Source organism: Bos mutus, chromosome 17 (genome assembly GCF_027580195.1).
Source record: "Bos mutus isolate GX-2022 chromosome 17, NWIPB_WYAK_1.1, whole genome shotgun sequence".
NCBI classification, from domain to species: Eukaryota; Metazoa; Chordata; class Mammalia; order Artiodactyla; family Bovidae; genus Bos; species Bos mutus.
The window spans coordinates 20,795,112-20,808,533 of NC_091633.1; the positions used below are offsets into that span (position 1 = coordinate 20,795,112).

Genomic DNA, 13,422 nt, shown 5'->3' on the forward strand with positions numbered 1-13,422 from the left:
GGATAAACAGACGCACCCATGGCTCAGTTCCTCAGTTCGCCTCCCAGTTTTGCTACCTGTGTGTGTGTGTGTGTGTGTGTGTGTGTGTGTGTGTGGTGTGTAGGAGAGAGCTGGGACCCCTTGCACCCCTCTTCCCCAATTCCATCTCTCTCTTCAGAGATAAGCACTGTCCAGAATAAGGTGATGATCACTGGGTGACAGTGATGATTCCCAGGCCTGTCTATCCCTTCTGCATGTCCCCAAAGCATGTGTGGGTTAGTTTTCACAGACTTCACATTTATTAAACCTCCTATTTTGTCTCTCATGATTGGCCCACCCACAGCCCACAGAACCTGAGTGCTTGTTTCAAGGGGTTTACAGGCCCTGTTTAACTTAGTCTCCGGGGACATTCTGGGGAAAGGTTTTGTCATCTCTCTCTGCCTCTGGGACAGGTAGAGGAAAAATGTACCTCCTTCTGTTTTACATTTGAGGATCCCATGAATCAGAAAGGGGTTTAAAGAGCCTTCCTGGGGTCATTTGATGAGTTAGGGCAGAGCTGGAACAACATCTAGGTTGGTGTGTGTGTGTGTGTGTGTGTGTGTGTGTGTGTGTCTGGGCTGGGTCTTCGCTGTTGTGTACGGGCTTCTCTTGTGGAGTGCATGCTCAGTCCCTTCAATCGTGTCCGACTCTTTGCAACCCCATGGACTGTAGCCCGCCAGGCTCCTCTGTCCGTGGGATTCTCCAGGCAAGAATACTGGAGTGGGTTACCATTTCCGCATGGGGTTAATTGACCCGTGGCATGTGGGATCTTAGTTCCCCAACCAGGGATCAAACCCTTGTCCCCTGAATTGGAAGGTGGATTCTTAACCACTGGGCACCAGGAAAGTCCCCAATATCTAGGTTTTTTTTTTTTAACTAATTCGCCTGGGTCCTTGACTTTCACTGTTAGGGAAACAGGGAAGACGCCCCGTTAGGATGGAGAGAAGGCCATTCTTCGGAGCCCGGCTCCTGGGTCTGGGGTCTCTGTCCCCATCTGTCTCCCCTCCTGACAGGTTGTCACTGAGCCACCCAATGGGCTGAAACTCAACATGAGAGCGACGTACTTCAAGATCTCTCCTGAAATGCTGGACCAATGCCCACACCCTGCTTTCAAGTCCCTGGTCTACGTGCTGGCATTCTTCCACGCAGTGGTGCAGGAGAGGAGAAAGTTTGGGAAGATCGGCTGGAACGTGTACTATGATTTCAACGAGTCTGACTTCCAGGTGAAGATGCGGCTGCTGCCTCTGCCCGGGGACACTCCTTTCTCAGTGGTTCCTGCCCGTGTTTTCAGAAAATGGTCAGAGCCTGGCTGGCTGTGGGTTTGTGGATACCCAGGCATGTTCCTCCTCTTTTAAGGTCTGCATGGAAATTCTGAACACATACTTGACAAAAGCCTTCCAGCAGCATGACCCTCGGATCCCATGGGGTAGCCTCAAGTACCTCATCGGAGAGGTAGGAGCATCCTGGGGACCCTCTGCACCTCTCCACTTCCCCCACCCCCACTGGGGCGGGCTGGGCTATGGCCTGGCACCCCTGGTCCATGGCCTCTGAGCCCTCTGGGACTCCCTTCTTTGAAAAAAAAAAAAGATATTTATTTTTGGCTGTGCTGAGTCTTGTTGCTGCTTGGGCTTTCTCTAGTTGCGGAGAGTGGGGGTACTCTTCAGTGCAGTGCATGGGCTTCTCATTGAGGTCGCTTCTCCTGCTGTGGAGCACAGGCTCTAGGTACACGGTTTTCAGTAGTTATGGCTCCTGGGCTCTAGAGCACAAGCTCAATAGTTGTGGCACACGGGACTTAGTTGTTCCATAGAATGTGGGATCTTCCCAGACCAGGGATTGAACCTGTGTCTCCCGCTTTGGCAGGCGGATCCTTTATCACTGAGCCACCCGGGAAAGCCCTGGGACTCTTCTCTTGCTCCTGCTGCCCATCAGTCAAAGGCCCCTGCGTCCCTATGATATACCTCCATTCATCACTCCATTATTACTCATTCTAAGTGAGCAGGCTTCACCTGGGGGCCCTGGACTTACTGTCCTGGGGACTCATGTTCCCCACCTAGGATGCTTTAGGCACATCACTGGAGCCCAGCTCCTGTTCAGCTGGCCTGGAGGTCCACTCTGGAGGCCACGACCTTATACAGTGTTTGTGGGAAAGCTTCCCCGGTAGCCTGCACGTGGCTCAAACAGAGACCTCACCATTCCAGAGACAAAAGGGGCTGCTGGCTTCCTGCATTGTTTTGTTGCTTATTTGCTGTGTTTTGGGGAGTTTGGCCAATTGCACACTGGCTCCCAGCATTTCACAAGAACTGCTGTCATCTTGGGCTCTGCGAGTCTGCACACTAGCCCTCTGGTATATGACGGCCCAAAGGCACTGTGGGTAAGTACGGTTGGAGCTGTACGGTGGCCAGACAGCAGGAGTCTCACTGAGGGTACATCTGACCTTGACCTTGGGCTATGTGCTGGGACCTTAGGGTTCACCCTGGAGGTCTGGGTTCCCACCGGCTCTCACTCTTTTTACCGTCAGGTTATGTACGGAGGACGGGCCATTGACAGCTTTGACCGGCGTATCCTAACCATCTACATGGACGAGTACCTGGGAGACTTCCTCTTCGATACTTTCCAGCCATTCCACTTCTTCCGGAACAAGGAAGTGGACTACAAGATCCCCCCGGGGGATGTCAAGGAAAAATTTGTTGGTGAGATTTCTCAGTCATTAGAAAGTATGCTAAATATTTTATCCTAAGGGAGCCCATGCATTTCAGATGTTCTGATTTCTGCGGTTGGCTTGATGGTTCTTCTGACCCCTCCACTGTTGGGGTTCCTTGTCAGGTCGGGGGTGTTTTCTTCTGCTTTTTAGAGGGAGCGCAGCAGGCCCTTCCTAGCCTAAGACCTGATGGAGTTAGTTCAGACTTCCTGTCCTGGAATGATGGTACATATATCAGATTCTCCACTGAAGGGCAGAGTGGCCCCTGGGAAACTCACAGAGCCATTTTCTTTTCTTTTTAATTTTTTTAAAATTTAATTTTATATTTGAAAACAAAGCAGTTTATTATACTCAAATACATACATATTTGTATATATCCCCTAGATATATACTGATAAGGGAAGGAGATCAAAGATATATATACGTGTGTGTTAGTCGCTCAGTACTGTCCATTCTTTGCGACCCCGTGGACTGTAGCCTGCCAGGCTCCTCTGTCCATGGAATTCTCCAGGCAAGAATACTGGAGGGGGTTGCCATTCCCTTTTCCAGGGGATCTTCCCGACTCAGGGATTGAACCTGGGTCTCCTGAACTGCGGGCAGATTCTTTACCATCTGAGCCACCAGGAAAGCTTAGAGTTTATATAAACTTTTGAAGAATACATCTGAATAACCCAGTTTATTATAATTCATATATTTATTGTTAGAATATATCTAATGATCCTAAATGTTCTTTTTAATATAGTTTACATTTTTTTGTTTAAGAAATTTTATTCAGCTATTTGGCTGCATCAGGTCTTAGTCACGGAATGTGGGATCTTCATTGTTTCATGCAAGATCTTTTGTTGGGGTGCATGGGCTCAGTAGTTGAGGCACATGGGCTTAGTTGCTCCATAGCACAGGGGATGTGAGTTCCCTGACCAGGGATTGAACCTGCATCCCCTGCATTGGAAGGCAGATTCTTAACTACTGGATCACCAGGGAAGTCCCCTCGCTGGGCCATTTTCATAAAAGCTGTGCATAGAGGGAGTTCCCTGGTGGTCCAGTGGTGAGGACTCTGGGCTTTCACTGCTGTGGGCCTGGGTGTGATCCTTGATTGGAGAATTAGGATCCTGCAAGGCATGGCAAAAAAAAAAAAAATAGATGCACCCAGAGCTGGCTTGGATGTGGTAGTGTTGAATTCTTATTTTAAAAGCATGTACCCCTTTAAGAAGTGGAAAGTAATATAACGTGTCTGGGGAGGTTAAGGCTGTGGGTCTTCAGAAATTGGGGGCTGGGGGGTCGACATGGAGGTGTAACCGCTGCATGTTCTCTCCATTTACAGAAGCCATTGAGGCCCTTCCGCTGGCCAACACGCCTGAAGTGTTTGGTCTTCACCCCAATGCTGAGATTGGATATTACACTCAGGCGGCTCGAGACATGTGGGCTCACCTATTGGAGCTGCAGCCCCAGACAGGTAAAGTCCCCTGCAGACAACTGTGCTCCTGGGGGACCAAGGGCATTGGTCCAAAGTGTGCTGCTTTGGTTTCTGGTAGTTTCCACATTGCTGGTGCCTTTCATCCAAGGCGCTGGATACCCTGGTCCCATGCTCAGGTGCCTTGCTGTCTCTAAAAACGTGTCCTGGTTTCAGGGGAATCCAGCGCTGGCATCAGCAGAGATGATTACATTGGCCAGGTGGCCAAGGACATAGAAAACAAGATGCCCAAAATCTTTGACTTGGACCTGGTCAGGAAGCACCTTGGGCAGAGCATCTCCCCCACCTCGGTGGTCCTCCTGCAGGAGCTGGAACGCTTCAACAAGCTCGTCATACGGATGACCAGGTCCCTGGCTGAACTTCAGAGGGTAAGCCCCAGTACTCAAGTGCAGATTCCTGCCCAGGTGGAGTGCCTGGTCTTCCCCTAGTCTTGCCTGATTGCTCTTGATTCTGTCAACAGGCCTTGGCCGGAGAAGTTGGGATGAGCAGTGAATTAGATGACGTAGCCAGGTCTCTTTTTCTTGGGCAAATCCCTAACATCTGGAGAAAGCTTGCCCCTGACACCTTAAAGTCCCTTGGAAACTGGATGCTCTACTTCCTGCGGAGGTTCAACCAGTACATGACATGGGTGAGTGAGGGCAGTGGTCTGCTTGCTGCTTCAAGGCTTGGCTGGGACTCCCTCAAACCACCTCCCGACTTCTCCCATCCCTGGTAGTACCTCTGTCCGGAGCTGATTAGGTGCTCTGGAAATGGTCCGTGACTCTGCAGGCATATCTGTATTTTTCCCCCCCCATTTCTTTCTTTCTTTTAAAGACTCTGAAGCATACTATGCACGACTTGTTCACCTAAGAGTCTGTCTTGGCAATTGTTCCATCTAAGTATTACACTGAGATCTCTCTAGGCAATTCCAGCTCACAGATATCCTGTATCCTTTCCCCAGTGGACATTTAGGTGGTTACCATTGGAGTTTTTTTTTAAGTCAACTTTAAAAATTTGGCTGCACTGGGTCTTAGTTGCAGCATGTGGGATCTAGTTCCCTGACCAGCGATGGAACCTGGGCCCCTTGTGTTGGGAGTGTAGTCTTAGCCTCTGGGCCACCAGGGAAGTCCCTGTCTTTTTTTAATCTGTTTGTTTTTGGTTTTGCTAGTACAAACAACATTCTGTTGCATGTGACTTTGGAGACTCATATGAGTATATTCCTTGTGTACAATGGAAGGATTGGATCCGGGTGTGTGCGTTTTAAATTCTGACAGCTCTTGTCAGTTTCCTAGAGAACTTGACACCACAGTGTACAAGAATGATCATTTCCTTGCCTCTCTGCCACATGGTGTGTTCTCAATATTTTGGACCTTTTTCTTCTTCATATGTAAAAAATAATATCCAAGATTTTGGATGTGTATTCCTTTAATTATGGTGAGGCCGAATGTCTTTGACCTGTTTACAGACCTCGCGTGTTTTTCTGTGACTTGACTTTTTGTATTTGGATTTCATTCTTACCAAGTTTTCCACCTTTTAAAATTGATTTTTAAGAGCTCTTTGACTTCCCTGGTGGCTCAGATAGTAAAGCGTCTGCCTACAATGCAGGAGACCCGGGTTCAATCCTTGGGTCGGGAAGATCTCCTGGAGAAGGAAATGGCAACCCACTCCAGTATCTTGCCTGGAAAATCCCATGGATGGAGGAGTCTGGTAGGCTACAGTCCATGGGGTCGCAAAGAGTCAGACACGACTGAGCGACTTCACTTTCCTTTCCCTTTTTGTACATCAAGGGGATTTACCCTTTTTCTCTGCTGGAGTTGCAGATACCTCTCCAGCTTGCCTCAAGCTTGTTGATTTTGTGTATTTTTTTTCATAGGAGAGTTTTACATTTTAATGTAGTCAAATAGACCAGTCTTTTCTTTCATGGCTTCTGAGTTTTGTATTCCCCACTCCATGATTCTGAAAACATTCGCTGGAGATCTCATTTAGTACTTTTGTGGTTTATTTATTTATTCATTTTTGTTTTGTTTTTGGCTGTGCCACAGCATATAGGATCCTAGTTCCCTGACCAGGGATTGAACCCTCGACCCCTGCAGTAAGAATGCAGAGTCCCAGTGTGGTTTATTGTTTATATTTAAGTCTTTGCTCCACCTGGAGTTTGGCCATCCAGCTTGTTCTTCCCAATGGGCCAACAGCTACCCCAACACCATCTTTCTCCCTCTAAGGTGAACTGCCTCTCTCGTCAGCCGTGACCCTGGCATTTGATGGCAGCCCAGGCTCCCACCTGACCGCCTCCCTTTCCAGGTCACCGAGAGCGAGCCCAGTGTGATGTGGCTCTCGGGGCTGCACATCCCAGAATCCTACCTCACGGCCCTGGTGCAGGCCACCTGCCGGAGGAACGGCTGGCCACTGGACCGCTCCACTCTGTTCACCCAGGTGACCAAGTTCCAGGATGCAGACGAAGTGAATGAGCGGGCAGGACAAGGTATGGCCAGCTCCCTGTAGACTCACAGTCTCTCCTGTAAGGTCTCCCTTCTGGAGCTGAAGGCGTGAGCACAGCGTGGGCCCGGATGGGCCAGGAAGTGTTTGAAGGTCAGACTGCTGCAAACACTGGCTGTGTCTGTGCACTGTCCGCGTGGGTCCTGGCATCTCTGAGGGTGTGTCTGGATGCTTCTTGTCCGGTTTTTCCTTTGAGATGCGGGCTGATGTCAGGGGAGAGCTGAGCCACATTCGCCCTGCTCGTCTATGGGAAATGGGCTCCCAGGGTTAGAGTGTGAGCTTTCAAAGAACTGGATCGCCAGGTGGCTTCCCAGAACCATGAGAACCCAGGGGCATGGAAGCCAGGGAGTGGGATAGGCGAGGTGCGGACCATTTAATTGTGCTGTAACTTCAAGTCCCTTAGACACTGGCTACAGTCTGCAAACTACAGCTGGAAACTGCTATTTCTTGGGGGAGTCATGTCTTAGAACAGTGGTCCCCAACCTCTGGGATCTATTTCTGATGATCTGAGGCAGAGCTGATGTAGAAATAAAGTGCACAAGACATGCAATGCACTTGAATCATCCTGAAACCGTCACCCCAAACATCGCCTCTGACTCCCAGTCCGTGGAAAAATTGTCTTCCACGAAACTGGTCCCTAGTGCCGAAAAGGTTGGGGACTGCTGTCTTGGAGTGAAGTGCAAGCACAAAAGCCCTCTTGATCTATTGATAGCTCGGGGAGCAGGGATTTATAGTGAACATTCAGGAATGTTCCATCCCCATTGTAGAAGCCCCAGAGAGGTCTCAAAGGGACTGGTGGTGCTGGGGCCTCCACCCTCTCTGGGCCAAGTGGCCACCCTATTCTCCGCTCCTGGGCAAGTATGCACTGTCCTCCTCCCCGAGACCGCTTCCTCTGTGAGGCTTCAGCTCCCTGAATTTCCTGTCACTTTGGCTCTGGGGGGACTCGGAATTGCTCTGGTGCCAGCTGACTCTGGGGGCCCCAGGCCGCTAAGTCTGGGGTGCCAAATCGCTGGGGAGAGACACCCACCCCTCCTCCATGGCACGGTGGCCATAGGGAGGGTCATGGGGTCTTCGGGGCATCGGATCTGGGCTGTTCCTCTACAAAGGGAAAGTGGGCCAGTTAGAAGTGGTGACCATGTCTTTTGGGAACAGGCATGGGCTGTGTCTGGGGAAGGAGAATCGGTTAGTTACCTTTTTGTTTACTGATATGCACATCCCCTAAGAGCCATACAGCAGAATTATACGTCCCCCTGCCTGAGTCCAGGGTTTCCCGCATGGCTCAGTGGTAAAGAATCCACCTGCTAATGCAGGAGACGCGAGTTCTATCCCTGGGTTGGAGGAGGAAATGGCAACCCACTCCAGTATTCTTGCCTGGGAAATCCCATGGACAGAGGAGCCTGAGGGGTTGCAAAAGAGGCAGACATGACTGAGGGACTAAGCAACAATGCCTAAGCCTGGCTGTCTTCCTTGTGCCTCTAGGATGCTTTGTCTCAGGACTGTATCTAGAAGGCGCTGACTGGGACATAGAAAAAGGATGTCTTATCAAGAGCAAACCCAAGGTGCTGGTGGTTGACCTGCCCATCCTGAAGATCATCCCCATTGAAGCCCATCGCCTCAAGCTGCAGGTGAAATGCTGATGCCCACCCCAGTTCTCCTCTTCTGGTCTCCTCTGACTAGAGTTAGACACCAGGCGGTTTCCAGCAGTCTTGCCTTTTAGCACAGGAGCCCTTCACCTTTCAGGGCTGGGGGAAGCCCTTGAGCCCGTCCTCAGGAAATGCACTCCTGCGCATGAGTGTGTGCAGAGCCTTCCTCAGGGGGGGCATGGGTTCAAGCTCGGATGCGGTGGTCCAGGCCTGCTTCAGGAGTGACTTCTCCCTTCTTGTGAAATTCTGTGGGCACTGCTTGGATCTGGAGTTACATTCGCTGTGGACAGCAGGTGCCTCCTGCCCTGCCGCCTACCCGCTTTTCATGGGTGTTTGCAGAGCCTGGGCGTGCCTCATGGGCTTGGTGGGGAGCCTTCTGGTTCCTTAGCTCTTTGATGAGCCTTTGCCCTCCCACCCACCCTCTGGGACTAGCGCTGCCTTCTGCAGGCTCAGCTGGTCAAGAATCCTCCTGCAATATGGGACACCTGGGTTTGATCCCTGGGTTGAGACAATCCCCTGGAGAAGGGAATGGCTACCCACTCCAGTATTCTGGCCTGGAAAATTCTATGGACTGTATGTATAGTCCACATATATAGTCCATGGGGTCATAAAGAGTCAGACACAACCACGCAGCTTTCAATTTCACTTTCGATTCTGCCCTCACACCCTTTTTCCTGTGCAGAACACCTTCCGGACGCCTGTCTACACCACCTCCACCAGAAGGAATGCCATGGGGGTCGGCTTGGTTTTTGAAGCCGATCTCTTTACCACGAAGCACATTTCTCACTGGGTCCTGCAAGGGGTGTGCCTCACCCTGAATTCTGATTAACCCTCTGGCTGAAGAAACAGCAATGGATTCTAAGTCTGTGGTCAGTGGTGGATATGCTGGAGTTAGGGAAGACTAGATCGTCTGCTGTCACTTCTTGGGACTGCTGGAGGAAGGAGGGGGATTGACACTGCTTTTTCCTTTCATTTGAAATCCATTTTCATCTTTTTCCATATAAGTTAACCTGAATGGTTTTTTCAAAAAAAATTTTTTAAGGAGTCTATGTATTCAAAAAGTAAAATAAAAAAGAGCCTTTTAAGATGTGTCAAATTTTCTTTCCCTTTTCAGACAGAAATCTCTTTCCCTTCTCAACAAAATTGGCTGGCCAATGGCACAAGTGAGAATTCTAATGTAAATTTGTCAAAGGTGTTTTTTTTTTGGTTTTTAGTATTTTCTTAAGTCATTTATTTGGCTATGCCAGGTCTTAGTTGCAGTATGCAGGATCTTTAGTTTCAGTATGTGGGATTTAGTTCTCTGACGAGGGATTGAACCCCAGCCCCCCTGCATTGGGAGCAGGGAGGTTTAGCCACTGAACCACCAGGGAAGTCCCCCAAAGGTGGTTTTCTGATAATCCAGGTCTGTTTCAGCAGCTGCCTCTTTGGGGCAAGCGCTGTGTGCTAGGGTGTGGGGTAGAAGGCAGGGGCTGCCCCATGGGGTCAGCAGGGGCCCCTTCCCTGGGCTGATGATGCCAAGGAGGAGCAGAGGTGGACAGAATCACCCAGGGCCTCTCCCTTCCACAAGTCTCCAGCCCAGTTCTTGTGGTGCAGACCTGCCAACAGGTGGGTTAAGACAGTGGGTCTGATGTTTAAGCCCCACCTGAGCTCCTTCCCCCAACTGCCTGGGTTTGTGAGGGTGCAGACTTAGAAATTTCCAGGACCAGCAGCTCCCGGGTGTCCTTTCCTTCTGTGCACCTGGAGCCCTGGCCAGGCCAGTCAGGGGATGAGGAGCAGCTTAACTCTGCATAGGAGGGACAGGTCTGAGCTGAGCGCTAGCAGGACACGAGGGCAGGGCTGGAAAAGCGACTTTTGCCAGAAACGCAGAACATTCTAGGGACTAGCTCTGGGTAGTGTGAGCTAACCGGGGCTCCTCTTTCCAGAAGTGAACCCCACCCCAGGACCTACCCTGGGTGAGCCCACTGTCTGGGCAGCAGTTACGGGTGGGGGTGTGCTATTTCTCCCCCTCCCACTGTCTCTCCCTCTAGGCCCACCCTGGGGTGGTTTAATAAAAGACACAAAACAGAAAGAAGGCAGGTTTAGAAAATAAAGTTTGTTGGGATCTTAAACATTTTGGATAAAACAACAAAAAATATGAACACACATTCAGGTCGTGGTGATATGAGGAGTAATGTCTTATTTAGTTCCTGTGACATAACATACATCTGCTCGGTTTATCTGTGCCGCCCCCGGGGTGAGTGTGTCAGGGGGGTCTCCAGGAGGGCTCAGGGCTTTTCCGGAAAGGCCGCCCCGGAAACCCGAGGCGTGAGGTCAAGGCCGATATGCGTTGCTCCGACTTTAGAATTAGGCGTGTGACTATCGGATAATTTCGTTAACGTCGAGCAGGAACGTGGCCTGTGGCCCGTGCTGTGTGCGCGCGCGTGCGCGGAGGTTCCGCGGAGCGGGGCTAGAAGCAAGCGAGTGGGCACGCAGGTGTTTGGCCTCAGCGATTAGTAAATATGGATTCTGCGGCAGAGGCAAGATCCTGTTTCGGTGTCAAGTCAGAGGGCCAGAGGAGGAGCAGGAGGAGAATAATCTGTTGACAGTGTGAAAAAAATTTGGCATGCATGGGAATTTAAAAAAAAAGACAAAGCAAAAGAGATGGTGCGGATGAAGTGTTTTCCTAGTGGTGATCACAGTGCCTCGACAGCGGGGTGGAGGGTCGCCGGGGGGTGGGGTGGGGCGCTCACACAGTTCTGTCCGTCCCTGAGTGCTTCCTGACCACCTTGCCTCCGTTCACCTGGTCCACCGCCAGCGTCTCCACCTCGGGTGGGGCCTGCGCTGGGGCCACGTGGTGGATGCGGTGCGCCACGCCCACGTGCGCCTTGTGCGGCTTCTCGCGCGCCGGGCTGGACTGCTCGCCGGCGCTGCGGTCCGAGGCGATGGGGGGGATGACGAGGGGCCGCTCCTTGATCAGGTGGACCTCGGCCGACTCCCTGGCCAGCAGGAATGGGGTGGGGTCCGGCATGGCGTCCACCGGCTCCCGCAGCAGCAGTTTCCGGCTCTCGGCCCCAAATCTGTAGACCTCCTCGAACTCCGGGTGCAGCGGGGCCGAGAGGCTCTTCTTCATGCGGCGCCTGGGCGTCTCGGGCAGCCTGTCCTTGGGCGGCGCCGGCTTGTAGCTGGCCAGCGCAGGGCTGCCGGCCGGGCTGCCGTCCGAGGTGCCGCCCGCGCTCAGGAGCTTCCTCTTGGTGGCGTGCAGCTGCGAGGTCAGGTAGGCGATGGTGCCGGCGCGCTGCTCCAGCTCGCTGGTCAGCACGCCCAGCTTGTGGCTCTTGACCTTCAGCTCCTCCAGGTACTTGCGCTCGCGTTCCTTGATGGTGTTCTCCAGCACGGTGATCATCGCGTTCTTCTGCTCCAGCTCCTTTAGCAACTCCGTGTTCTCGTCCTCCTTCAGTTTCAGCTGCGCCTCCAGGTCTTCACATCTTTTCTTGAGTTCACTGCTTCTGGAAGCTCCGTCCCCTGGATGGACAAGCCGAGGGGGCAGAGTGAGAACCCAAGGGCAGGGCGGCTAGCTGCTGGGGGTTGGGGGGACGGGGGCAGGGAGACCTTTCCTGCAAGGATCAGGGGTCTAGGCCGGCCTCGCCTCCCCATGGGAGAGGGGTATGCCTGCCCAAGATGGGTGTGGTACCCACAGGCCACAAGGAAGGCGGGACCCCACCCCTCATGCCCCTTCAGTGTCCTCTCCTCCCAGGAAAGGGCAGGTGATCAGGAGGTCTTTGAGGCCCCGTCCAGTTCAGTTCAGTTCTGTGGCTTAGTGCATGAAAGGATGTCTCCAAATTTAAAAAACGCTGATGTTAAAATGGGCAGCTTCAGAGTTTTGGTTGGTTATGGTTTAATCACTGAGTCCTATCCAACTCTCTTTGCAACCCTGTGGACTGTAGCCCGCCCAGCTCCTCTGTCCATGGGGCTTCCCAGTCAAGAATACTGGAGTGGGTTGCCATTTCCTCCTCCAGGGGACCTTCCGACCCAGGGATCCTACCCATGTCTCCTGCATTGGCAGGAGGATTCTTTATTGCTGAGCCACCTGGGACGCCTTAAACCTTTCCAAAGGCATAGGATCACACTGTTAGCAGAGCCATCTGTCTGCTCCATTCAAAGCACGTTTTGGAAAGACAGACATATACGTTCTCCATGTCTAAGGCACAAAAGCTCTCAAGTTGCAGGGAAGACCCAATACCAGGCTGCCACCTTTTCCCTGCCTCAGATCCCCTCTCTGCATCTCCCACAGCCTGAACCGTAACCCCTGGGGGAAGGCCTGTTTAGAAAAAGCCATCTTGATTTCACTGTGGTTTCTGCACTTTTAAAATCGTCATCCTGTTCTCTGGTGCAGCTGTTTGGGACAGGCCATAGCGGCCCTGGCTTCTGTCCCCTCTGCCCCAGCTGCCAGGGGGCAGGTAGCTTTGTGGGTCCCTGAGGATTCTGGCTTTGGGGGAGCATTGCTGGGACAAGTCTAGAGAGAGGCGTTCAGGGCTGTTCTGGAGGCCACCCAGTAATGTGGCCCCTCGTTCAGCCAGTCTGTAGAGAGCACACGTGCTATGCCAGGCCCTGTGCTAACTCGCTGGACACAGATGGACCACTGCTCCATCCCTTCTTTCTGGTTTATGTCACATCTTGTTCTTGGTTACAAAAAGAACGCATACTCACTGTAAAAAACCAGAGAACCCAGAAAAGCAGAGGGGTGAAGTGAAAGTCAGTCAGTCATGCCCAACTCTTTGTGACCCCATGGACTACAGCCTGCCAGGCTCTTCTGTCCATGGGATTCTCCAGGCAAGGATACTGGAGTGGGTTGCCATTTCCTTTGCCAGGGGATCTTCCTGACCCAGGGATCGAACCCTGGTCTCCTGCACTGCAGGAAGATTCTTTACTGACTGAGCTACCAGGGAAGCCCACAGAGAATGGGCATTCTAAATGAAGTGTTGGTCGCTTCGGTTGTGTCTGACTCTGCAATTCCATGGACTGTAGCCCGCCAGGCTCCTCTGTCCATGGAATTCTCCAGATAAGAATACTGGTGTGGACAGCCATTCCCTTCTCCAGGGGATCCTCCCAACCTAGGGATTGAACTTGGGTCTCCTGCG

General features: G+C 51.9%; 2 protein-coding genes across 7 annotated transcripts in view; one reads left to right on the forward strand and one right to left on the reverse strand.

Moving 5' to 3' along the window:
- DNAH10 (dynein axonemal heavy chain 10) overlaps nt 1-9,377 on the forward strand; it is a 156,899-nt gene extending 147,522 nt beyond the window's left edge. The window contains exons 71-79 of one of the 2 annotated variants that reach the window (XM_070386294.1): nt 1,032-1,241; nt 1,375-1,470; nt 2,537-2,708; nt 4,038-4,169; nt 4,344-4,555; nt 4,648-4,815; nt 6,468-6,648; nt 8,142-8,287; nt 8,988-9,377. In XM_070386294.1, coding sequence (XP_070242395.1) covers nt 1,032-1,241; nt 1,375-1,470; nt 2,537-2,708; nt 4,038-4,169; nt 4,344-4,555; nt 4,648-4,815; nt 6,468-6,648; nt 8,142-8,287; nt 8,988-9,134 — 1,464 coding nt within the window. In that variant the 3' untranslated portion in view covers nt 9,135-9,377. Of the gene's footprint in view, nt 1-1,031; nt 1,242-1,374; nt 1,471-2,536; nt 2,709-4,037; nt 4,170-4,343; nt 4,556-4,647; nt 4,816-6,388; nt 6,649-8,141; nt 8,288-8,987 lie in introns of those variants that run through there. The other variant, XM_070386295.1, reaches the window with a different exon arrangement.
- A 1,000-nt stretch (nt 9,378-10,377) lies between these two features.
- Nucleotides 10,378-13,422, reverse strand: part of CCDC92 (coiled-coil domain containing 92) — a 36,355-nt gene continuing 33,310 nt past the window's right edge. For all 5 annotated transcript variants that reach the window (XM_070386304.1, XM_070386300.1, XM_070386301.1 and 2 more), the window contains one exon: nt 10,378-11,806. In XM_070386304.1, coding sequence (XP_070242405.1) covers nt 11,031-11,806 — 776 coding nt within the window. In that variant the 3' untranslated portion in view covers nt 10,378-11,030. The remainder of the gene's footprint in view (nt 11,807-13,422) is intronic.